The sequence below is a fragment of the Thunnus albacares genome, chromosome 14 (genome assembly GCF_914725855.1).
Source record: "Thunnus albacares chromosome 14, fThuAlb1.1, whole genome shotgun sequence".
Lineage (NCBI taxonomy): Eukaryota > Metazoa > Chordata > Actinopteri > Scombriformes > Scombridae > Thunnus > Thunnus albacares.
The window spans coordinates 20,323,378-20,348,913 of NC_058119.1; the positions used below are offsets into that span (position 1 = coordinate 20,323,378).

The 25,536-nt window shown below is 40.0% G+C and overlaps 1 protein-coding gene across 4 annotated transcripts; it reads right to left on the reverse strand.

Moving 5' to 3' along the window:
• Window positions 1-5,610: 5,610 nt before the first annotated feature.
• LOC122997245 (pleckstrin homology domain-containing family A member 1-like) lies at window positions 5,611-24,224 on the reverse strand. 4 transcript variants are annotated; one of them, XM_044373282.1, is made up of 14 exons: window positions 24,103-24,224; window positions 19,720-19,950; window positions 18,683-18,739; window positions 18,505-18,550; window positions 15,217-15,314; window positions 14,620-14,751; window positions 13,399-13,539; window positions 12,777-12,845; window positions 12,108-12,172; window positions 11,906-11,969; window positions 11,715-11,804; window positions 9,711-9,784; window positions 8,820-8,894; window positions 7,420-7,767 (listed from the first exon to the last, which is right to left on the reverse strand). In XM_044373282.1, the coding sequence occupies exons 2-14, from the start codon at window positions 19,858-19,860 to the stop codon at window positions 7,536-7,538; spliced, it is 1,284 nt and encodes a 427-aa protein (XP_044229217.1). In that variant the 5' UTR covers window positions 19,861-19,950; window positions 24,103-24,224; the 3' UTR covers window positions 7,420-7,535. The 4 variants fall into 4 exon arrangements, 3 of the variants coding, with proteins under 3 accessions (XP_044229215.1, XP_044229217.1, XP_044229216.1); XM_044373281.1 differs by lacking the exon at window positions 8,820-8,894 and having other exon boundaries at window positions 24,103-24,222; XR_006407188.1 differs by lacking the exons at window positions 8,820-8,894; window positions 9,711-9,784 and adding an exon at window positions 7,891-8,189 and having other exon boundaries at window positions 7,653-7,767; window positions 24,103-24,222.
• Window positions 24,225-25,536: the final 1,312 nt, after the last annotated feature.

The window sequence follows — 25,536 nt, forward strand, 5'->3', positions numbered from 1 at the left end:
GTGATTGGTGCGTTTACATGACGTATTGAACGGAAGAGCTGAGTTATTCATGTGTTTCCAGAAGCGTGAAATAGAAACAATAAGAAAGAGAAGAAAATCAGCGTAAACGGGAAGGGATTCAGAATTTTTTTTTTTTTTTTGAAGAGCAGTCCCATAATGCTTTCATCGTTTGTTTTTTTTAAGTAACAGTATTCCAGAAAAAGTTGCGTTAACTAATAATGGGATCTTTTATTGATCTCTGCTTGGAAATCCTCCTTTCTGTTGCTTCCATCCAGGGGGGGTTGAGGAGGTCAGGGAGGTCAAGATCATCTAACTGCTCCTCACATATAAAATGAAGACTCAAGGACATTTAAGTTGTTCCATGTTTGCTCATATATTACCCTGCTGTAAATATTTACAAACAAATAAAATAGAAAAACAATGACAGAGGGAGCCATGCAGCCCAGATGTTTTATATGCTGCACACATCCTGCAGGCCTATTTCCTGCGTGTTTTTTTTTACTACTCCCTTTATGAATTACTCCTGGTATCAACACACGCTTTATGTGGGTAATTAGTGGTGGAAAAAATGTTGGGTGGATTATGGGATTTCTGGATGTTAATGTAGCGTTTTCTCGTCGCCTTTTATAAAACAGCTAAATTTGCTCTAATTGGAAAATTGCACAAGAACATCATCCATCCATTTATAATGATCTTATCCCGCTTCCATTGGTTAAAAAAAACAAGGGTAAAAAAACAGCATCTAATGGGAATATTCAGATAACTAAATAATGACTTCACAAATATAACTGCAAATCAGTCAAACAGAAACTCATTTTCTTAAGAACTGCTGTGAAATAATCTTAAAAACTGATTATTTGCTGAGATTACCTACATTTCTAACATTAAGGGGCCAAGTTTGACCGTGCTGGCGAACAACACATCTCTTTTAAGGTTAAGATGTCTGTGGTGAGCTGTAAAAGAGTCCAGTAAAGACCATGGCAATGAATCAGTGTCATAAAACGCCTCAACACAATGATGATTGATTATGGGCACATAGTTGTTTTAATGGCTCTTGGGTTAAATGTAGTGGCTGGATGCAGGGGAGCACTTCTTGGAGCTTCAGTTTGGGGATGGGGGGACTTGAGGGACGAGGCACCCTGTGGTGTGCTAGACTCAAGGTAACACAAGCCTCTTTATCCAAAAGGCAATTAAAGAGGGGCATTAAGGGGATTTTGTCCTCAGCAACTGGACTACCTTGTACACAGGAAACAGAGAGAATGTACAGGGTAGACTTATAAGCAATAATTCACAGTATTTGTTTTGAGGAAAATGTCACACACACTGTTGACTGATTTGAATGAAACTCATTAAGAGATACAACGGAAGTAAGACCTTAAAGCAGCATCGGACACATTATGTGGCAATACTCGCGGAGGAGAAGGAAGCAGTGGGCGGTGGGAAAATACACAGATGAAAACAACCTCATCTATAAGGAACACCCTTTCTCAAACCGAGGCCATTGAGCCCAAAAGGATGGACGCCACTGAAGTCTGTGTGGTCTCTCCACTCCAGTCTGCAGTGATGTCTTGGCTGTGAGTAAGGCCACGGGGAGTCCAACTAGGACTTTAATTTCTACGCTTGAAGCCACACCAAAGTCCTCACCCTCCGGTTGAGGCCAGTCACTACTGTATGTGAAGATGGAAGAACTGCTCAGCTTACTGTGTATTCAAAGACTTGTATCTCAACACAGCAGCCAGCTACAGATGTTGTTTTTGCCTCTTTCTGTGAACCACCTGACACCTCACATCCTTATCAACTCTGTAGTGCAGTTGACACAATACACTGTGTATACAAGGACTGAAGCCCAGAATATGTCATAGCTAGTTATCTGACTGATTAGAGAGGCTTTACATATTTAGTGTTGCTGCATGACCTCACACAGTAAGTCCATCCACACCAGAGGCTCCATTTGTAGCGAGCACCTCATTATGTACTGATGACAGAAAACTGTTTATAAATGACTAAATCACCAGTATTTAAGAGGAAATGCATGCTCTACTATATTATAATTCATGAGGAAATATTATGACATATTTTTTATTCCGCTACATTTATTTGACAGCCTTAGTCTGTATTTACTTTGCAGATTAAGATTTTATCTACATAACATATAATAAGCTTCTAAAAATGTGGTGCTCTTTTAAAAATTAAAATAAACTGCCCTATAAAATAGTTTAAATTAGATCCACCTCAACCAATTACAACAGCAAAATGAAATGGGACCTTTTTTTTTTGCATTGTGAGTATTTTTACCTTTGATAGGATCAGTACATTTTGCTGTGCAGGGCTTTTACTTCTAACAGTGAGAGAAAATTAATTATATCTCTTGAGATGTATCATCCATCTTGTTTCTGGGGGTACCATAAAAAACGTAGCAAAAAGTAGTATAACAGTAACAAATTCAAATGGAGCATTTTCACACTGGTATTGCTACTTAAATCTGATCTGAGTACTGCTTCAGAGAAAAATATATTTTTCCCTTTTGATACGTACGTAGGCTATTTTTGGCTGGACCTCAACAGCAGGGCCAGCTCTATAACCTCAGATGTCCGTGACTGACTGACTGAGCAGCTGAGTGATGAAGTTACACCATTGGTCAGCTGAATGAGATGGGTCTATCTGCATTCTTGCTGGCTTACATGGCACACCCACTTTATAACATGACACACCCACTTCACTACACAAGACAACCCCTGATGTTGTCACCATAACGGCATGCTACACGACCGCATCACCGCGTTATTGGAGCGCTGAAAAAAGTTGAGGCCAGCTCAACTCTGATTTGTAGCGCATCAGACGCATCATACAAGTGTCGGGTGTCAGATTGTAGCTTCATGTCGCCAGCTTCCATTGAAAATGACTTGTAGCCTGTTGCTTTGTCGCCAATAGTCTGAACACACAGTAACCAAGTGGGTGTGTCATGTAGATACTGTGAGTCCGCAGATAAACCTACTTGCAAAATTCCATACTAACATGTACACTAAAACAGTATGTGAGATTTTTTAGTATGTCTGAAACCTTAGTATGAAACCAATAGTACGTGATAATGTATACTATTTACAGGGAAATGTTACAGTATGCACTGCGTCGGCATATATATCCCACAATGCAATGCAGTAGTGACGACAACAACATAACAGACAATGGCAGACAGCGACTTAGGCAGCTCTGGCATAATGTCAATAACACTTCAAATTAAGTGTAAGTGTAAGGTTTCACTTTGCTAGGCGTAATATATCTTTCAAATTAGTTAAGCCTTTATGGTTGGCATGGGTTACCATGGTTACGCATCTCCAACCAGCAAGGAGGCTCTCAAGAAGTGACATGATAATTACAGCTCAGTGTATCTGAAAAGATACATACTACTGTTTACTCACACAAAAGTATGTTGAGCAATAGTACACATATTGGGTATATAGTGCATAGTATGCGATTTTGGACGCAATGCCAGTGAAATGGAAGTTAGACCGTCTTTAGCTTCTGTACTGTGACGGATTTCCCAGTGAAGCAGAATATTTGAGCAGCGTACAGTTACAAGAGGGATTTAAAGGTGCAGTGTGTAGAATTTAGTGGCATCTAGCAGAACGGATTTGGCAGAAATGGAATATAATATTCATAAGTATGTTATATATAGTGTATAATCACCTGAATATAAGAATTATTTTGTTTGCGTTACTTTAGAACGAACCCTTTATATCTACATGGGGAGCAGGTCCTCTTCCATGGAGTCCGCCATGTTTCACCGCCATGTTTCACCGCCATGTTTCTACAGTAGCCCAGAAAGGACAAACCAAACACTGGCTCTAGGGAGAGCCTTTCACGTTTTTTGCCAGTTTCACAACCACTGTAGGTTCTCCTACACACCTGGAAGGGGAGGGTGAGAGGTATTCAGTTGGTTGCATTCTGCAACCTCACCGCCAGATGCCACTAATACTACATACTGGTCTTTTAATCAAATCCTTCGTATTTGATTGGACTACTAAAATTGGGTGGGGCTTAGCAAGTTAAGTGCCATGTGCAGTTGCAGAGAGAAACAGAGCTACAGAGGATTGTTGGCTCCACAAACACCCACATCTGTTGTTAGATCAGGAGGATGAGGGAGAGATGAACGAGTTAAACCTCAACCACATTGTTTTGGAAAGTTTTTGCCCACTGATGTCCAAATGCACATCTCTTCCCATCTCTGTCCATGTTGCTCTCTTAGCTACTACAACCCACAAGCCTTCAAGTGTGGTTTTATATGATGGGTGCGGTTAGCTAGTCACCCAAAGTCACATTTAATTGGATGATTTTTTGGGAAATGCCCCTGAGTTCAAGATGAATCATCCAACATTTGAAACTGTTGTTGCTAGATTGGATGGGGCTGAGGGATGATGTAGATTTGTACACTAACTTTAACCTTTACCTGACCCTAACTCCACTCACGAGAGTTCGTCCCTCCGGCTGATCCAATCTAAGATTTACCATTTGAAACCGTTTTACAGGAAGAGGAAAGACAAAGATTTTGATATAAAAATACTCAAAAATGTTTTTCACTGGGTCTTTAAAAGCCCTCTAGTGTTTCATACATGGTATGGTGCAGCCATATACTAGGTTTGACCTGGTCTTGTTGAAATTTCTAAGTGATTTTTATTGACATTGCTTCTTACACTGGTCATAAATAATTTTAAACACAGAGAGCAAGGTCAACTCTTAATTAGTGCTGGGCTTATTTCAACTATGAATCATATTATGATGACATGATCATATTGTGCTATAATTTTACAAAATTCTATTATACTAATTCCTAATTTCAAGCAAACTGTAATTAAAAACGATTGAAACAAACACTTTTTTTTTACGTGAGAAAACTTTTGTTGCATAATGCATCATCCTGGAACACATCACAATGTATTGTTTTGTATACATAATAGACCATAATACACTGTAGATTAATAACAAAAAATATTCTCTTTAATATTGTGACACTGATTTCAATCATTCCATTGCACCCTAGTCTTAATTCAAGTAATAATAATTTTAACAAGTGTAGAAATTTGCAGATCACATTTTAATGTGTTTGGTGGAAAAATATATACAATAAAGAGAAATAAATGAGGCAGAAACACTTATTTTAAAGGTTTGGAGGATGTTTTTTGCTTACAGTGAAGCAAATTCTTCTCCTGGTCAGTGATGTTAAGTCTTCTGTGTGCTGTTGTTTTCTTATATTTTCTGATCTGATTATTTACTCTGAGGTCCTTCATGTATGGCGTTTTGTACCGCTGGAATTTGTGTCCATTCTGATGACTAAATCATCCCATCATTGATAAATACATAACTCATGACTTGTAGAGCACTGTGGCTTATAAACAGAAGCCAAGCAGAATGAAGATTTTTCTCTCACCACAAGAGGGCAGAAGGAGCCTTGCTTAGAGGCCAGCAGCTACACTGAAGAATCACTTGGAGCAGTGAATACTACCAATGTTGAATTTCTTTCTTTTAAGACTTTGAAAAGCTTTTTTTTACCTCCACCGACTGATTGTCCCCACATGAAATGGATAAGCATAGTACTAAATCCAGGAATCCTGATCACATTTTCAGTGTGTTTATTTCATCCACATAATAAATAGAGACAATTCAAACCAATTACACCAGACTGAAACGGGATAAAATAGCTTGGCTTTGTTGGGCTGAAATGAATCAGGCATTTTAAAAAAAAACAAGATTAGTGTATACTGTTTAGCAGGACTACAGTGGGACATTTTAAATACAACCATGAGGCGACTGCCTGCTAATGGATTAAACCTTGGCAACACAGGTAGAAGGAATAATATTAGGAAACATCTAGAAGCATATAAAAAATAAATCTGCTGCACACAGCTCTATTCTGCACACACACACACACACACACACACACAACACACACAGCGGCTGTCCTGTAGATAAACAAAATGTGAGGAATCTTTAAAATGTTAACATGCAACGGAAATGTCTGAGCTTGAATTTTGTTTCTGTTAAAACATGATTCAAAACGTTTTCATGGTGTTCATACAGTATAATCATCTTCAAACAAAGGACTGCAGGTTTAGCTACCTCATGTGAACCTGTTATTACCCTGCCTGTCAGAGCACGGAGCTGATCTATAATAACCTACCCAGCCCCAATGTTGAAGTTTTTATTAATATGAATTACAAAAAGCACACAAGCGTACATCTGGTGTTTGTTTATGTAGTTTCCCACATTGTCCAGTGTCACAGGAGTCCACAAAGTCTGGTACGCTGAAATGTAGTTGGCAAAGAGGCTGATTCAGGTTGTGAAGTGATGCGTGTACTGTGATGGCTTTCAAAATGTTGTTTTTCTTTTGCGCTCCTGCACAGTACTCTCACTTTACTACCAGAAGTGGATTAACAGTAAAAACTAATCAATGTAGAAGCATGTGCATCCTTCTTTTGTTTGTAGTCAATGACAGTCAACTAACAAACTCAACAAGGACACCTTCGTATGACTGAAGTCTCCTTTACCCTTCCTCAAAAGACATGTAACTAAAAGTCTTGGTAACGGTTAAAAAACTATGATTAAATGTGGCTGAATTACATTTGGTCTTGTATTATTATACACACACTGGGTCACAAATACACAAATATTTGTATGGGGGTTTTTTTGCATCTAGTCCTAAAATCAGTCCATGATCTTTGAATAATAATTTGCACTGGAGTGAGGATTTGATCTCAGACCAGGCTTGAGCCCATATCACTAACTCTGGCCAACAATAGTATACAAATCCAGTGTTACAATAATGAGTGTATGAACAGACCACACTGTTTAAATTAGTAGATTAGAGATGTGATGAAAAGCCGGTCCTCAATTTGAGCACTCTTTTCAGACATGAGGAAATATCTTGCACCCTTAAAAGCTCCCTTGTTTACTTGGCACAAAGTGGTTTAGAAAATCCTCCTTCCACACTGAACACATCATTGTGCCTGTACAGTTTTGAAATAAAGCTCTCATTGATTTCCAATCAACAGAAAGAAACTAAAATTTGTATTTTTGTTTGTCAACATCAACTCTTAGTAAATAAATACAGCGCTGTAAATGCGAGAGCAGACAGGCGGAGGGGGGATGGGTGAAGACTGGGTCATTTTGGCACACGAGTGCAGTTCAGTGGTGACCCAACTGTTTTCTCCTGCACACTGACGGAGGAGCTCAAAACTTGAGTTTGTGATGTTGTGCACTTGTCATCCGCCAACAGCTTTGGCAATGCCTGCTCTTTTTTTTTTTTTTTTTTTTTTAAACATCTGTTGCACATCGTTTCCTCTTTATCGTTGCAATCTCTGCCAACATCCATCAAGATTAGCAAGTTTTAACATCCAGTCCAACGGCTCAGACCTCGCTCACTGGCAGGTCAGCGTCATCCAGATCCAGGGGCGGTTCAGGCATGTGAGGCTCAAAGCTGCTCCGCCGTCGCCACGGCGACTCCTCTGAGTCAATGATGGTGGTCACAGGTGGGTCGCAGGTCACTTTGCCAGGCGCGTCTCCTGCAGGGACAGGCGTGCTGGCGTGTGGCTGTGACTGGGCCGGGGCAGCAGGCTCATGAAGTGCTCGCTGTCCCATGCCAAGCTGCGAGCGTGTGCCGCACGTGACAGCAGCCCCCCACTCTGGGTAGCATGGTGGCATGGCAGATATGGGCGAGCGAGGGACTGGGGGACCCGTGGGGCTGCGGTAGAATGTGGAACGCCCGCCGTGTTCCTGCAGCAGAAACAGCAGGAGGACACAGAAAAAGCAAGGATGAGAAAGTAGAGTTGAGGCATTAGAAGGAAAATTGAACTTGTTTTATAGTTTATTTGGGAGGAGTGAGAGTGAATTACAGACTTGGAATTAGCACCAGCATGTGGGGCCTGATGCAGCTTTAGCAGAGTTGGTACTGAAGGTTGTAGGTGCTGAAGAATGTAGCATTGATAGAGTGTGGAGATGGTGGTAGTAGCAGTAGTAGTAGTAGTAGCAGTAGTAGAAGTAGTAGCAGAAGAGGTAGTGGGAGTAGTGGTAGTAGTGTCAGCAGGTTTTAGTTTTGGTAGTCTCAACAGGTTGCAGTGGAAGAGCAGAGTGCCTTAGGAAGCAGTGGTTGATTGTTGTTCATTATTCAACAGCTTTTCACTGTCAGATTTCAATCTCTGAAACACAGAACAGATGCATGGGAAGAAAGAAAAATGCAGCAGAGATAGTGAAAGCAAAAAAGTGGTAGCCACTGAGCAGTTAAGACAAACATCACAGCTATAAAGCATCATGAGACTCCAATACAAATATCTGTCAACTTTAAGGTCCCGTGTTTTGACAAATTGGTTTCCTCTCCCACACAGTGATAAAGTGACACCATGTGAATCTGCAGCTTGTGAAACTTCTGACCAGTAAACCCACAAAGTATCACTTAAGCATTGCATGAGTTAAGAATCAGTTTCCTAAAAGTCCCAGGGAGAGTCACACACGTATAGATAGATGCTTTATGAGTAATCCAAAGGTCCAAAATCAGGCTCATAAGAAATTGTTGATATTACATCACACAGACATGTCCCATTAGTCTTTTGTATGCTTTAAGGATTCTTACAAACCTAAATATTGACAAGTAGCATGTAAATGTAAAAACCATACTTTGAGACTGTGGACATGTGGATTCAGCGTTGGTGTCTCTGAATTTCAAAGATGTTAAAATGCTTTAACAATTAGCACACAAAGAGAAAGGAAGTCAACATGGAAACAAGTGTCTTATCATCATATGTATGAGATAGAGAGAAAAAAAAACATACAGGCAGCGAACAGGAGGGAGTAGGAGAGACAAGCAGGATGTCACACATCTAAGACAGGTACACAGCTGCAGCAGGCTGCAGAGATAACAGGGCATGAAGGGAAGAGAAACACACAAGGTGTGAAAGACACATGTACCCAGTAATACAGACAGAGATAGAAACAGGCTTCAAGGTATTCATAGCTGAGCTGGTCAGACAGTGCATGCAGTGAGTGTGTGTTTGTGCATGGGTTGTGCATGTACTCAATATGTCAATACTTTTATATGAAAGCATCAACAATAATGGTGAGGACAGGTAAAAGCTATGCAAGTGAAGCTAAAAAGGGAGGGAGGAGGGAGGGAGGCAGTGACTGCAGGTCTTTCCAATGGTTACATGGTCATATTCCAGCTGTTTAGAGTCATTCTACACCTGGACACAAATATAACAGAAATCTATTTGTAGCATTTGACTTGGGGTGTGCTTGATTTCAGTTGCCATGCTTGTGGCAACAGTCATCACATGCAAGAGAAGCTAAATCAAACACACCTTGAGTCTTAAAATTCCTGAAACAAGATTTTTTTTTTTTATCCGTTTAGCTGGTAACTATCTGAATGCAATGAACCTAAACTTTGACCTGAGCTGAGGTGGAAAACGAAAAGAAAAGCTAAAGAGGAAGTGAAGTGGATGAGAGAGGCAGCGAGGACGTGAAGGGAGGAGTGCTTGTTGGGTTATCACAGCCATACTTAGGGTGTGGTTGGTTTTTAGAAAAAGGAGCATCAGATGTGCCGTCAGATCTGATCTGCTCTCATATTGTTTACAACCACAAAGGGCCAGCCAGTGAGTGGAAAAACAGTATTAAAAAAAGGTGGAACTTATAGTTTAAAAAGGGGGGATTTAGACGAGCTGACATACGTGCTGCTGCACTCCCCGATTCGGGACGTATACCTCTGTATACAGGGGTTCGACAGCCGTCTGGCCTGCCGCATCTGCAACAACACAGTGCAAAGCAGGATTAGAGCAGATGGGCCATCTGCCCACAGGGAGAGGAGGAGAAGGAGAGAATGTGACAGACAGAAAGAAAAGGAAAAGACTGAAAGAAGAGGCACAGGAGAGGAAAAAGGAGGAGAGAAAAAAAACAAGCGAGAGAGAGAGAGAGAGAGAGAGAAATACACAGAAGGCAAGAAAGAGGGAACTGTAGAGAAACAGGCAGCGCACAGGTGCTGAGAATGATTCCAGTCTAACCAGAAATGACCGACTGCAGCAGAGGACACATTTTCTGCAGTAAATAGGTAAGAGCTAGTTTACTTCTCACTGTCCCTACCTATGTATAATGTATGTATTATGTGTATATATGTATATATATGTATATATATATACATATACATATATATAAAATGTATGTATATATGTATACTGTTGAAAGAACTGGTTAAATGATTCTTACTCACATCTCACTGGATAAAAGTTAGTGGCAATGAGCCGTGCCACAATGTTCACGCCTTTATTTACAAAAGCACCACAAACCATTTGAGATGCAAGTGTAGAAACACAGAAGAAAATTCTAGGAAATAAAGGTAGAGACAGAGCATGCAGAAAACCCCTTCCCTCTTTCTCTACTTATAAGTAGAGCAGAGTGAGGGCTTCATGATCCTCACTCCCTCTACTAAGTAGTTAAAAGTCATGTGGTCACGAAAGTCAAAGAAGTCTCAAGTTCCTGTAAAGAAATGCAAATCAGGTACACATAAGATCAATTCATGCTCAGTTTCTGTATCTGTCAGAGTACAAACTACAACCTCTGGTCGTTGAAATATAATGTACATAAAGCAAAAGTATCAATTTTAGGTGTAAAATAATATAGTGAGATTTATAATTTAACTATATGCTATGTTATGATTTATGAGGAGCTGTTATCCAGGGGTTCCCAACCTTTTTTGGGAGCACAGTTACACATCCCATCAGTGCGTCCACTGCAGGATAACATTACGACATAAGATCCTCTATTAGTCTGTTTGTGGGTTCACATGCCTGTTCACACTAAATGTAAGTTCTGATTCAAACATGATCTCCTTTAAATTTATCCTCCCAACACATACAATGAAGTCTTGATACAAGTTAAAAATGACAGAAAGGGGGAGAGACACAGAGACAAAAGGAAGCATAAAAACTGAATTGAACAAAAATCGAAACTTCATCTGTATTTCATTATTGTTACTTACTGAATAAAAAAAAAAAAAAGAGATATGCCTCTAAGCAACACACTTGTAGTGACCTTACACAGAGTTCATGAAGTGCTGAAAGGAGGTGATGATGGACTTGCTACCTCACTACTGATGACCTACTTTAGTCAAAGATCAGTATATTGTTTATATATACACTATACTAGATACAATAATAGCTTGAAGTTATATAATTATTCAGCTTTTTTTTTTTCACAAAATCATATTGTCTCCTTGTGGTCTGTGACAAATGTTCAGGGTTTGGGAACCTCTGGTGTAGGCCACACAGAGCAGAATGTAGCGTCCTCAATATACAGACTGTTTAACCACAGCCAGGGCAGCTTAATAGTGTTAAAATACAATAATAAGGTAGTCATAGGGAACGTTCATCTGAAACACACTGTAGCCAGACTACTGTGGTTTCTACTACTGTATGAGCTCTTGGGAAAGAAAGACATAGTACACAAACAACATAACAATGCAAATAAGTCTTCAAAAGTTTTCACATGAGTCATCACACCACCACAGGTCACTAAGTCTCATGTTACACACATGCCGGACTGAGTCAAGTCTGAAGTCATTTCTTTTTTCCTTAGGTACATTTGAGGTCTAGATTTGTGTTTGTAGTCAGACTTAAGTCTAATTATCATGACTTGATTTAATTCTGGCACTGTGTTGTACTGTAGTGTTTGATACATACTGTAGCAGCAGACCTCCCGGGCCCCCGCTGGGCCACAATGGCCCCTGAGACAGCCTTGATCCAGCTGTGCATCTCCTCTGGACTGTCCGCCTGGTGGAGACAGAAAAGAAGTGAGAAACAAAGAGAGAGGAATGTGGAGCGTGTGGATGACAATCTACTGTACATTCCTTTTACTGTAGAAAACATCATACCTGTATGTAAAATGTCCTTGATGTGGTGACGACTTCAAACAGATTATCTCTCATCATAATGTCACTACAAAAAAAGTGGAGCACAAGTGAGATCATAATCATCTTATCAATATCTTTATCTATATCAGAAAAAGTAAATGCGATCCTCTTGGACAAAAGACATTTTTTACACATTGGGAAGATGCTGGGACTTGTTAAATACCTCTGTTTGCACTCCTGGACTTTGTGAACTTCCTTCAGTGGGATCATTCTCAGTGGCTCTTTCTCCTAAAGATAAGAAAATAACCGTTCATAATGCTTAAAGAAGACACAATTTAACAACTGAAATACACAGGATAAGTGTTTCTATTTGCATGTATATTACACATGAATATGTTGGCTGATAATGCAGCTGCCTTGCTGACTTTGTCTTCTGTTTCATAGGGAAAGAAGATCCCTGGTGTTTGTAACTTTCTTGACCTGGCTATTTGATACAGTAGACAGAGAGTCTGTGTCCTTGGGGCCTGTTGATAGCCAAATAAACAGATAAAGCTGTCAAATAAGGGCAGACCCTGACAAGGACAGGGTATGGGACGTGCAGTGTTATCTTGAGGACTGTCTGTCTCTCTCTCTCTCTCTCTGTGTGTGTGTGTGTGTGTATATGTGTGTGTGTATGTATAAGTAAGGAAGGCCAGGGGGGAACGAGGCATGATAGGACATGTGAAGTGAGGGCAATGAATTCCACAGACTGCGGATAAAACATGTCAGAACTCAGGACCGTGTGTGTTTGCTGTTAGTCTGCCTCACACTGTGGGGGTGAATGCAATCCACATGTAACATCAATAAAAAACATTCCTTAAAGGCATCACATAACTTGATCAAAGTTAATTACCAAATCTGACTTGAAGTAACTCATTGAGTTTTCCTCCAGAAGGAAGTAGCGCCTTTTCCAGTTCCTCATCTGGGGAAAAAAGGGAAAGAGATGTTCAGACCTTTGGAATAATTTTCTGGCAAAACAAGATCTGTATAGGTGCCAGTTTTCTGCAATAACAAAAGCTAAATTTCCAACACGTTTTGCAGTGTCTATATATAGAATGGGTAGTCTATTATCCTTGGGTATTTATAAAGTGCAGAATTGTATGCATGAGTTGCATTTCTTTAGGCAACCAAATTCTTTACTATTATCAAACTGCAATCACAACGTCTCGTATTACATTTCCTCCCACATTAAGCTGCTATTTATTTTTGCGTATGTCACTTTGTCATTATGCCATTCATCATATATTGTGTTGCATGTACATGGTGAAGCTTATTAAAGGCACTGGATTATTCAGAAAAGTGGGATGTTGCATTGTGTGCAGCCAGTGATGCCGGCAACTACAACATGCCTGATTCTAAAGATGCTTTAAAAGTCCAGATTGCTGTTGTACTGAAGAACTTCTCTGAACGATACCTGAAGGCAAAGTGAAGCCAAATCAACCCAAAACAGAGCCAAGAGAGCGGCAGGGACTCACCACAGCTCCTTGCTTGACGCAGTAGCCCGACTTGATGACAGTGTGTTCCTGAGACGGCCTGCCCAAGAAGTACGGCAGCTGGCTGTGGGAGCGATGCATGGCCTCACGCTCTGCTCTGTCTGCACCGTCACCCCCTTCACGCTGGAGGGTGAAGGACACCATCAGAAATATAATAAATACAAGATCCAACAACATTTAAAAAAAACAAAAAAACAAAAACCCACATATTTTACATTCCCAGGGCTAATTTATGTTGTGGATTCTACAGCTAACAAGCTATTTACGACCAGGGCACAAAATTAGCTCCAGCCACACGCTGGTAAAATATGCAAGTGGCTGGTAGATTTGCTTCACTCATGAGCTAAAAAAAAAAAAAAGAATAAAGAATGATAAACCACCGAGTGGTAAAATTTGAATATTCACCAGCCATTTGGCCGGTGGACAAAAAAGTTAATTTTGCACCCTGTTGATGACCACAAAACAAATCAGTCACAATCCATTTTTAACAGAATTTGGAGTAAAAGGTATGGTAATTTTCCATCATATATATATTTATTACTATTAATAAAAAACAGATAAATTACTAACACTTGACGTGAACACTTACAGCTTACATTAATAGTTTCTAGGGCTGGAATTTTCATTATCAATTAATAATAATGAATCTGGCGGGGGCAAGTTGTTGTATATTAAACATTTAGTTATTTACAAAAATGTCAGAAAATATTGTAGAATACCCGTCACAATTACTCAGAGCCCAGGGTGATTTCCTTTTCTTTCCTTGGAATTGCTTTTGCCCGAACAACAATAAAAAAAACCCAAAAATATTCAGTTTACAATTCTATAAAAACAGGGAAAAGCAGCAAATCATCACATTTGAGAACGTGGAACCAGTGAATTTAGGGCATTTTGCTTAATAAATGACTTGTTAAATGATTAGTTGGTTGTCTAAATATTCGCAAATCTTTTTCTGTCTATAGACAAATCTTTCAATTCTTTTACTTTCGTTAAAGACTGAGTTATTACTTTATATCTGTATGTAATGTTTTGCCAATATTCTTTCAGTAACTTATGGTTAACAGCAGTTTGTCGCTCATGCTTCCCTGTTGGTGTCAATGTCTTTGATGTAATACATTTTTAAACCTTAACTGTAGAAATAGCAGTGTGCATATGTACATGCATGCATACATATTGTGAAGTACATATTTGGGTCATGTTTACCTGTGTCTGGGTGACGATGGGGACTCCTCCTATGATCTCAGTCTTATAGGAGACTTGTTTCTTGGGTCCTACGACATCTGGCAAAGCCTTGTGGTTCTCTGTGTTCTGCTGGCCATCAGACACCTTTGGCACCTTAGGAAAACACACACACACCAGATTTGAGAAGCTCGAAAACAATTGTTAATTAAACACATGAATATGAAACAAAAATAGATGTTTTGTGTAATTCAACTGTAGGATGGAAATTTTCCTCCATGAAGACGAAGTTGAAATAGAGCATGTAGAGTAACTTCTATACATACAGAAGTCGACAAAGCTTTAACACATTTTATATCCATTTCCTTTCTGGATGGTTAAGACTTCATGGAGAACAATGGAACAGTCCTTTATCCCAGCACTCATTGTAACAATACAGCATCCTGTTAGTCATGCTCTGACTCACTCCTATCTAGTTTCTTGTCTTAGTACACTCATTCATTTCTACAGAGTAGGAAGAAATAAAACTTTCTCCAAGTGATAAAACAGGAGCCAAAAAGAAAAGACTAGTACACATGAATCAGGGATGGATTGCATATCTAGTGTGTGTGTTTGTCTTACAGTGATCTTGGTGGCTTTATTGAGAGCGTTGACCCAGTCCACAAGGTCCTGCTGATCATTGGCCTGCAGGAAGAACTTCCTCATCCCCGCATTGATGACTAACAGATCATAAAAAACAGCAGTGGGAACAACAGTATGAGTTAAAGTAAGAGACAGTATATTCAGCCAGACTGTATAAACACTACCTCATCTGAATGATTCGGTGTTGAACATGAATCACATGAACATAAGCACATAGTACATAGATGTTCTATGAAATGGGTGTTGACTAACTTGGCTTTAAGCCTTTCTGTTGCATCAAACATAAAGGAGTTTCAGGAGAGCAGATCATCTGCCACAGATTTCTCTGGGAGTGAAAAACAACGGAGCCAAGGGACTCTCCCACACACCACCAGAAACTTTTTCTCTCCATGTGGACGATGACCTAGCTAGATTCAGCTGCCTCAGACTGCAACCACCTACCCACTTCTAACCATGACGGAAAGAAAGAAAAAAAAAAAACAACCCACGGCTACCACCAAATATTCTCGCATATTTTCACACCCAGGTGAACATAAGCATACCCCATTTTCAATCACAAAGACATTTTTGGGTCAAATGCTGATTAGCTATGGATCAGGATTTAGGCACTGAAAGAACTTAGTCTCACATTTTCTCTCTCTACACCATAAATCCCTCAATTCTGCAGCTCAACCCGTCCTTGTGTCTCATCTATTTCCTCTCTACACCATGGGAATAAATTACATTAAGGCTGGACTGGTAAATCTGGCGGGGGCGAGCTGTAGAAGGCACTGGGAGCTCAAACTGTGGCACAATGAAGATCATTCTTCCTTGCACTATGTGTGTGTCCAAATCTGGTCCAGCAATTGGACACATGCAAGACCTCTCTCTCTCTTTTTTCCCCACTTCTCTGTAAATAAATGTCTGGTCTCATCCAGATGACCAGTATGAATTTATCTAACAAGATTATTCTTCAAATGCTTGAGCTGTATTGCTTGGGAGAAGTAAACTGCTTGGTACTGGTTAGAGCGTAGTGGTCTCTAGGGTACTGGGGAGACAAATCTGGGGGTGTGGGTATCTGGTCTGACTCATAGTTACACAGAATATAACAATGTGCGGTTCTGAGAAATGCAGCCCAGCAACCAAGTTCACATGGTACACAAATGCTCTACTATTGATGCCTCTCACCGCAACACACAAGGCAAAGACTTATATCTATAAATCAATCATAGACTGTATTTAAATCTCTACCTTCTAACTGTAAAAAACACCTGTAGGTGCAACCGCCTTTCTCTAATGTATCTAGAATGTTTCTTTTTAAGTTTCTAGATGCAGAAGAGGGGAAGCAGCAAGATTCATAGAGATCAGCAAAACATGTGGTGCACAAACGGCAGTTTAAAAATAACTTCATACATCTCAGAATCAGGTTCCGATTAGGATGCCGGCATCCTGTCGAAACCTCAACAAGGCAAGTGGTGCGCACACACAGCCTGACACACAAAGTCCCAGTAGTCAGCTTCTTGTCACACACTAGTATTTCCTGCTATTGAAGCGGTAGAGGAGGAGGAGACGAGCTAGTAAACAATAACAGGGAATGGAGATTTACTCATAAATAAATTGCCTATGCCCTGCTTGCGGGTGATGGTTCATGTTTATGCAACACTTTTCATTCTTGTCTTAACCATACAGGTAAAAAGGCCAAGGACAAATATCAGGATACACCCGTTTCTTTGTTGCAAAATATTCACTATTAGAATATATTGAAATTATGCAAGTCAGATTTCAATCACTGGTCTGTCTAAAGTAATTCTTACGTTATGTACACATTTCAAGTTGTGTCTCTCTCTCTCACAAAATAGTCTGTATTACTGTATTATTCTGGGGTTAATTAGAAATGAGAATTCAAATTAATAAACATTTTCTTAAGTCCTAAAGGTCCTTAAGTCTCCTGCCCGCTTAAAAGTACCCTATGGAGGTGTGTGACTATTGGTGGCTCTGCAGCAGCAATGATGCAATGAACAGGTTTCTGTGTTCTTTGTTTTTCATGTTCTACCAGCACGAGCTTGAGGACTGACGTGACACATACTTCAGCTGACTGTAGAAAGTATGTGTACCGACAGTTGATGTACCTTAAAAGCTGGTAATGCACCAGTGTGAGCGAAGAAGAGGAAGAACACAAGCCGATGAAAACAATGAAGGTTTAAAACCTTAAAAAAAGGTTTGGAAAACATTTTTCGAGTAAGGAAATACATTATACTTGTAAGGCCTTAATGATGTATACAACGTTTACAATAATTACTCCACAGGGTGCCTTTAATTTTTAGATTAATAGGAAAGACACATGAGTTGGAAAACATCGCATCTCCTTAGTAGAATCTGAAAAACAAAAAGTGGTTTGATGGGGAAAATGTTTCATTGCTGAGCCTCTGACTGTATTTATAAAGAAATTACAGCATGGAGAATCATAGATAGATAATCTATGATTCTCCATGCTGTAATTTTGCTATCTTGGTCTATTCTGTCCACACAATATCTATTGGATGTCTGTCCGTTCTGGAAGAGGGATCCTTCCTCTGTCTCACTTCCTGAGGTTTCTTCCAATTTCTCCCTATTGAAAGTTTTTTTTTGGGTGAAGTTTTTCCTTACTCGATTTGAGGGTCTAAGGGTAGAGCATGCTGTATGGTGTACAGATTGTAAAGCCCCTTGAAGTAAATATGTAATTTGTGAAAAAATAACATCTAATCCAACCATCTAACTGATTAAGATAATAATACATGAATGACGAAACATTCCCAAAATAACTGCAAGCCCAGACCATCAACTGTTGTAGCCTCCTGCATCTTTGTGTGTTGGCTAAACAGACACTGTTGAACGAGGCCGCCTGGTCAATGGAGGAGAAAAAATGTGTAGAGCAGTGCTTGACCAAGTTTAGAGGGCAGACAAGGACAGCAACCATTCTTCCCTTAGGTTAAATTAAGTGTACTCAGCTCGGTCAACATGTGATTAACCACACGATCACTGCTGATGTTTGCAAAGTACTGCAGCAAAGTTTTAAGTTCTATTCTTTTGCAAGACCTTGGTTTATTCAAAGATTGTGGTTGGTGTTTAATATGATTAATACTGATGATCCATAAGCCACATCATGCCAGACTGTAAAAAGGAAGAAGAGATCAGCAAATACTCTCTACATAGATTTATATTTTTCTAGGGTCCTGCTTCTCCAGTAAACTATAGAATTTGTGTTTTTAATGCTGAGAAATCAATAACAGATAGCAAGATTGTTCTTACCAAAGCAGAATTCAGCCTTAGGCCTCAGCTTAGTGGCATCGCTGACCTAGAGGAGGACAAAGCTTACAGTTGTTAGCTTCCCAGTTAACCATAGCCAAATACTGTAAATGGATTCTATTTATACATAATCTTATCAAGTTAATGTCAGATAAGCTTCACTGCCAATATATGTGCTTACCTTAGAGATATAGGTGAGTTTGAGGGAGCCAACACAGTCTGTACCAACAGGCAGGTTCTGTAGGAGAATGGTGAGAAACTTAGGCAAAAAGAACAAAATAATCAGAGAAGAGGCCTAAAATATAAATAAACCATTAGATTAATGCAAGGGCTTCAGCTGTGGATTAAAACAGAATGCAATGTGGTGGGAGAATGAAGTAAAGTCCTGCAAAGCAAGTCAATATTATAGAGTAAGTACAGTGTACTTTGGCTACACTCCATGATAGTTAATTTCAGTGTCTTGCTGAAACTCTGGGATCCAGATTTAACATCATTAAAATTTAAGCTTTTTCATTCTATAAAAAGAAAGGGACGGCCTGAATTATTTAAAATTTCTCCTGCACTACATGATTTATGAATATTTCATCTAACAGCGCACTTACAAATACAGGATCTCCAAACCAGCATGATGTACAAACCATGACGAGTTACACTGTAATAACTTTGACAGCAAGGGTCACAGAGCAGAAAATGATGACCACTGTAGTACCTGCAAATATCAGTGCTCACTACATGGACCCATCCACAAATAGAACACAAAAAACAAATCCCAGGTTTGGAGTCGAACTATTCTTTCCTCATTTTAACTGATTTACAAAAATGTCTGCTGATAACTAAAACCCAGACACACGGTGAAGCCTGACCTACTCCTGTGCATGTAATACGTGCTCTTTAATTGCTGTCAACTAGAATTACATTAATACAGGTTCTCCCGTCTTTGTAGGATTGTCTGGTGCAGGCAACATTTAGCCTGCACTTAGCTTTGTGTTCACAATGAATGAAGACAGCTTAGCTAGCATTGGCCTGTAGTTAGCCTTCTATTGCATGGAAGCTGATTATCCACACTTATAACTAACTAACTAACATTAGCTGGCATGCCTGTAAAATTTTCACTTTGCCATCAACGAATTAAACATTAGCCTGTGCAGTTACCAAGAGGATTTTTTTCATTCCAAACAGAAAGCTAAGAGCTAAGCTAGCACAGCCCTGTGTAATTACCTGCGGGTTGTCCATGAACCACACCAAGCTTCCCTGCTGTGTGTCCAGTATGAAGTAACGGCGCAGGAACTTGCCGCTGCTCTCGTTCTCTTCGATGTCCAGGAAGCCACAGATGCGGTTCTGACGGTCCACGTAAGGCATCTCGCCGCCGGGACATTCCCTGGCCTGCTGGGGCCAGGGGTGGAGAGGAGCAGGAGAAGAGCAGGGGCAAGCGGGACGGGCGAGAAATTCCTGCAGGACAGAGAGAAAAGAGTGGAAAGAGAGATGTGTGAGGAGGGAGGGAGCAAATGAGGAATTTCAGTTGTCTTTGTGGTGAGCCTCGCTAGTGTGTCTCGCTCCCTCTTTCTCTTTCTCTCTGTATCTACTGTATCTCTGGTCTCTCTGCCACCTGGAGCTCACTATGCTACTGCCTGCCAGGGGATCATGTGACACAAACCACAACCCCGCCTTTATCCTTTTATATCAGCCTCACCCACTCTCTCTCCCTCTTTTTCTCTCTGTGTCCCTCTTCTTTTTTTTCCCTGTAACACACTCCACTCTGTCACTCTCTCTTGTATCTCCTCCACCCACCCTGGTCTGCTCTCTTTCTTTCTTTCTTTCTTTCTTTCTTTCTTTCTTTCTTTCTCCTTCTTCTCATGCAGTCCTCTTCTCTCTCACTTTCTGTGCTATCTCCTCCCAACTGCTCTCTCATCCGATTTGGCAAGCCTCTGGCCTGCCCCTTCTATCCCCTCCCTCCACAGCTGAGCACCCACTTGAGCATGGTAAAAAAAAAAATAAAAAGACGCCACTGAGCTCAGCCATGTTCGACACAAAGAAACAACACAAACAGCCTCAGGAGCTGAGCGGAAGCAAGTGTGTAATATTTAACCTGCAGACATCTGACACATCCCTGAGACTTTAGAGCTCAAATTAAAAAAAGTAAATGATTAGAGTACATCTGTTAAGTCCTACGTGTGTGACTGCACACATCTCAATGTCAAACCCTTGTGGGTGGGCTCAGCATTACTGTAGGCATATTGTCGCATTTGCCTGTTTAAGCTGCCGTCTTTTTGGGCTGAGCCTAAAATATGTGAGTGAGATGAGTCTTTGGAAAGCAAAGATAAAGACGCTCTTTCTCCGTAACATTATGAGCACTGTGTGGGTTGATGGGGGCAAAGCAGGGACAAAAGGCCCGGTTGTTGTGTGCATGGACTCTGGGCTGAGAGCGTCTCAGTTAGCCCCTGCATGTACTTGAGTCATCCCATTTGACACACAGGCAGGAGAAAGGAGCAACACTGTCAAAGACGACTATCTCAACACGAAAACAAACACTGATTGTCATGTGACTGTGAGAGATGTCTCTGTTGAGTTTAGTGATCCTGTAAATGAGGTGCTGTGCACTAGTTCATCTGCATGCATGCCTGTGCATTTCAGTGATGCAAACTAGATGAGATGTAAGAGATAGTGCAAGGCATAATCCAAACAAAGTGAACAAGCAACCATGTACAGTACCTATGCTTTTGATCCAAAGACAGGTAGACTGATGGTCTAGTTTTAAATGGTCCTGTGGAAAAAATAGCTGCTCTATAGCCTGATAATTAATTTCTTTAGGTCTGGTAGAGCATAATATAGAGAAACATCTTTAATAAAAATCTCTAAAGTTAGGCTATTATTTTTTAAAGAAATGTGATTGAGATACGTACTGATTGGGACATTTTACGATTGAAAAATGACCAAAGACATATTTTTGGCATTTCTGAACCATCATCTTTGGTGCTATTGATATCTGCAATTGGCGGCTGTATCAATGTATCTGCCAATTGCACATAGTGATCAAGCCGATATATCAGTCCAGCTCTAATACTATCCCAACCTGAGGTGGAAATGTTAAACTCTAAAAGAAATTCCTGCTAAGGGCAACTCATGAAAAGATGATGACATCCCTTAGATTAGGCGGACCCCACACTCATGTTAGACAACATTGAGTGTGTTGATATGCACACCAGCCTCCTGGTTTTTATCGTATTCTTGGATAAACCATGAAAAACCAGGCTATTCATTTCCCTACATGATCATAGCGTTATGAAGGTTTTCTGATTGTCAGTTGGTGCAGCTGAGTCTTTGAATCCTCCAAATCCATGCAATCTCCCCCATTAGTGTACTGGCTGAATTATGTTGGCAATTAAGGATGAACCCAGTTTGGTTTCTAGCTGCTATGACAAGACAAATCGCCCAGTGCATGTGTCAGCCAATAAGTAACAAGGAAATTGGAGTCAAGAAATGCCAAAGATATGTTTACCCTAATTTAGCAACATGTACTACTGCGCTGGATTTAGCTTCACTGTCTTATTACCAGCAAAGAAAAAAGAAAGATTTTGACCTTAATTTAGCATATAGATATTTAAAAATTTGCGGCTTATCACTATGTAATTCAAGTCAAGGATGCACCTGCACACATGGCAGACAGTGATCCGAAACCATGAAGTATTTCCATGACACAGTAGGCTATACGTGCAGAAACAAACTAAGTCTGTCTGTGCTTACAAGTGGAGGTTAACAGAACAGGTTTTTTGTGTAATGAATATAATGAAGTGAAGAAACTGGAATTGAAAACCAGAAGGAAGTATGGACCAGCAGGTTAAAGACGGCATTTGTTGACTTCTTTCTAGGTCAAACACCAGAAAACTCACTCTTTACATTTCATGGTAGGCTTTGTCGACCATCACATGGCAGCCAACTGGTCACACAGGACAGGCCATAAAACAACAGTATGGGCCAGCTGGACACCCCAGTAGAGGGTCAATATTGTCATTTCATGATCTCAAAGCACTGCCATATTGTCAAAAGTAACACGACAGCTGGTAATGTAACTGTAGAGCAGAAAGCTTATGTTGTTTCAATGCAGACCATGTATGAACTACACAGACAATCACTAAGCTAATTCCTCTGTCCACTACAGTAGTAGTAGCCACACATTTATGTTAAAGGATAAATTCACAGTTTTACAAGTCTGTCTTCAAACAATCTGTAATCATTCCTCCTGTTTATACTGGCTATTAAAAGATCCCCTTTAAATGTGCTTTCAATGTAAGTGATGGTGGCCAAACACAGTCCACACAGTCATTTTGTGCAAAAATGCATTTAAAAGTTTATCTGAAGCTTAAATTAGGCTTCAGCAGTCTGAGTTAGTCAACCAAGTGGATACCTGCCACATTTAGTCTTTTTAGCATAAAATTCCCTCTTTATGTTTCCCTGTGGAGCTGCAGTGGAAATATAGTAACAAAAAGAGGCATTAAAACACTGTAACATTGAAAGATATCTACTTGACTAATATGGACAGCTGAAGCTTCATATTAGCTCCAGATAAACTATTAAATACATTTTTGCACAGCGTGTTGACCCCCATCACTTACAATGTAAGAGCCCCATGAAGGGATCTTCTAATGGCCAATATGATCAGGAGGAATGATCATGACAACAAAAGTCTATTTAAAATGATCATTTGGGCACCTGACTGTTGTTTTGAGACAGACTTGAAAAACAGTGAATCCATTCTCTATGAAAAAAACAATGAAATAAATCCTTTGAGACACACTCCATGGAGGCACAAATGCTAATGGACCAGGAGTAACTCAGGAAAGGGCTTAATAGGGTTTCTACAGGTCAGAGGTGGGGACAGGTCATTCCAGTTCAGCTGAAAAGAGTCATTTCTGGCTCTGAATGCAGCACATGAGGCCAGCAGGTTTGACAGGCTTTGGCCTTCACCACTCCTCAGGCAGGGTCCTATGTCTACCACACAGCATTAAAGAAGTGTGGGGTTTCTGTTTCTGCTTAGCATGACAAGATGAAGATGCCCACTATGTAATGTTAACGTTAACTGGTGACACTGACTATGGCTTTAGTTACCAAAACAAACGACTTAGCCGACGAGCTTCCACAAAATAACGTCAATATAACACTTTCATTCTCAAACTAGCTAGCCAGCTATCATTATACATTTCAGTTTGGTCGTTACTACCCACAACAGGCTGAGAACATTTGTGTTAGCAGCAGCAACTCTGGCTCGCTGGCCTCAAGTTAACTGGTAGATATGGCTCAGGTTAGCTTGCCATTAGCACCTACTTCACGCCACGAACATGTGAACCGATTCAACATCTAGCTAACATATTAATCTATCACCGTTAACTGCCATTAACACACCAACGTACAAAAAACGATAACGCTTTACGTTAAATGACGTTCTGGGAAACAAGTTTTGTCATACACGTTAACCTAACCAAGCTAACTAACTAACGACTCCTCTTATACAGCGTCGTAAAATATTAACTGGCGACTTTAACTGTACGGAAACAACAAAGCTACGTTTACTAGTGTTAAGTAATTGAATTCCGGACCAGCTTTTACCCGAGTCTCGCCTTCAATAGCTGCTTCTCTCAGCGGCCGTCGGTCACAAGTGTTGCTGGGTCGTCCTCTCCGCCTCAGCCCATCTCCACCGTCAACTGCTCCAGCACGAGCTCCAGTTCTGCTAACGGGCGGTGAGTGTGGAGCTGAGATTGTCTACAGCGAAGATGATCACTCTGTGCTGTGGTGAAAAAACCAAGCACTAACCACAGTGGCTGAACGTTAATAACAATATGGAAGTGCAGTCTGTCGTAAACCCGCTAGATGCTGCCAGTTTGGTAGTTAATGTACGAGGGGGAATCCAGTAAACAGTGGTGGAAAATTACCAAGTATATTTACTCAAGTACTGTACTTAACTTTATTTGAGTATTTCCATTTTATGCTACTTTATACTTCCACTCCACTACATTTCAGAGGGCAATATTGTACTTTCTGCTCCACTACATTTATTTGACAGCTTTAGTTACTTTTAAGATGAAGATTTGACACAATGGATAATATAACAAGCTTTTAAAATACAAAACATTGTGAAAGATGAAACAAGTGGTTTCCAACCTTTTTGGCTTTTGATGTCTTACAAAAAGCAGTGTGTAGTCGGGTCACATTTAAGATTTCTATGAGTTGTTAACAGCTCCACCATTTTTTTTCCCCTTCAAACTTCTCACATGGTTTCATTTAATAACTGTTCAAATTATCCAATATTTCACCACAAATCAAAAATTAGAGAAAAAGTCCAAAAACTGAAAACAGATTTGTGTATCAGAGCTAATACTGATGTACTTTTTACTTAAGTTGGATTTTTCATGCAGGACTTTTACTTGTAATGGAGTATTTTTACATTGCTGTATTGGCACTTTTACTTAAGTAAAGGATCTGAGTACTTCTTCCACCACTGCCAATGAATTGTAAAAACACTATGTTCTTTACATTAATATGGTTAGTTAGTTTTTCTCAGATAATTAATTTTTACTTAGGAGCCACTATTTCATGCAACTAAAGTAATACTTCACTAAACATCTGTTGGTGTAGAAATAAACCCCTGTAGGCTCAAATGTCTTGTTTTGTCCTGACCAACAGTCTACAACCCAAAGATATTCAGTTTCTTATTATAAAAGACTAAAGAAACCATAACATATTCACATCTGAGAAGCTGGAATTAGAGAATTTGGACAACAAACAAAACTGACTCAGAATTATAAATCAATTATCAAAATAGTAGAGAATTAATTTTCTGTCTATCCAATATCAATTAATCATTGCAGCTGTAGTGGACTGTGCTGATGAGTTTCCCTGGACATCTTGATGCTAGTATTTTTAGCCAAAGTTAGCATGTTAAAAAAAAGTTTTGCCTGATATGTGAGGTGCACAAACCAAACAATATGCATTACCCAGATTTTAGCACAAATATGAGTAAACTGAGCACATAGAAGTAGTATT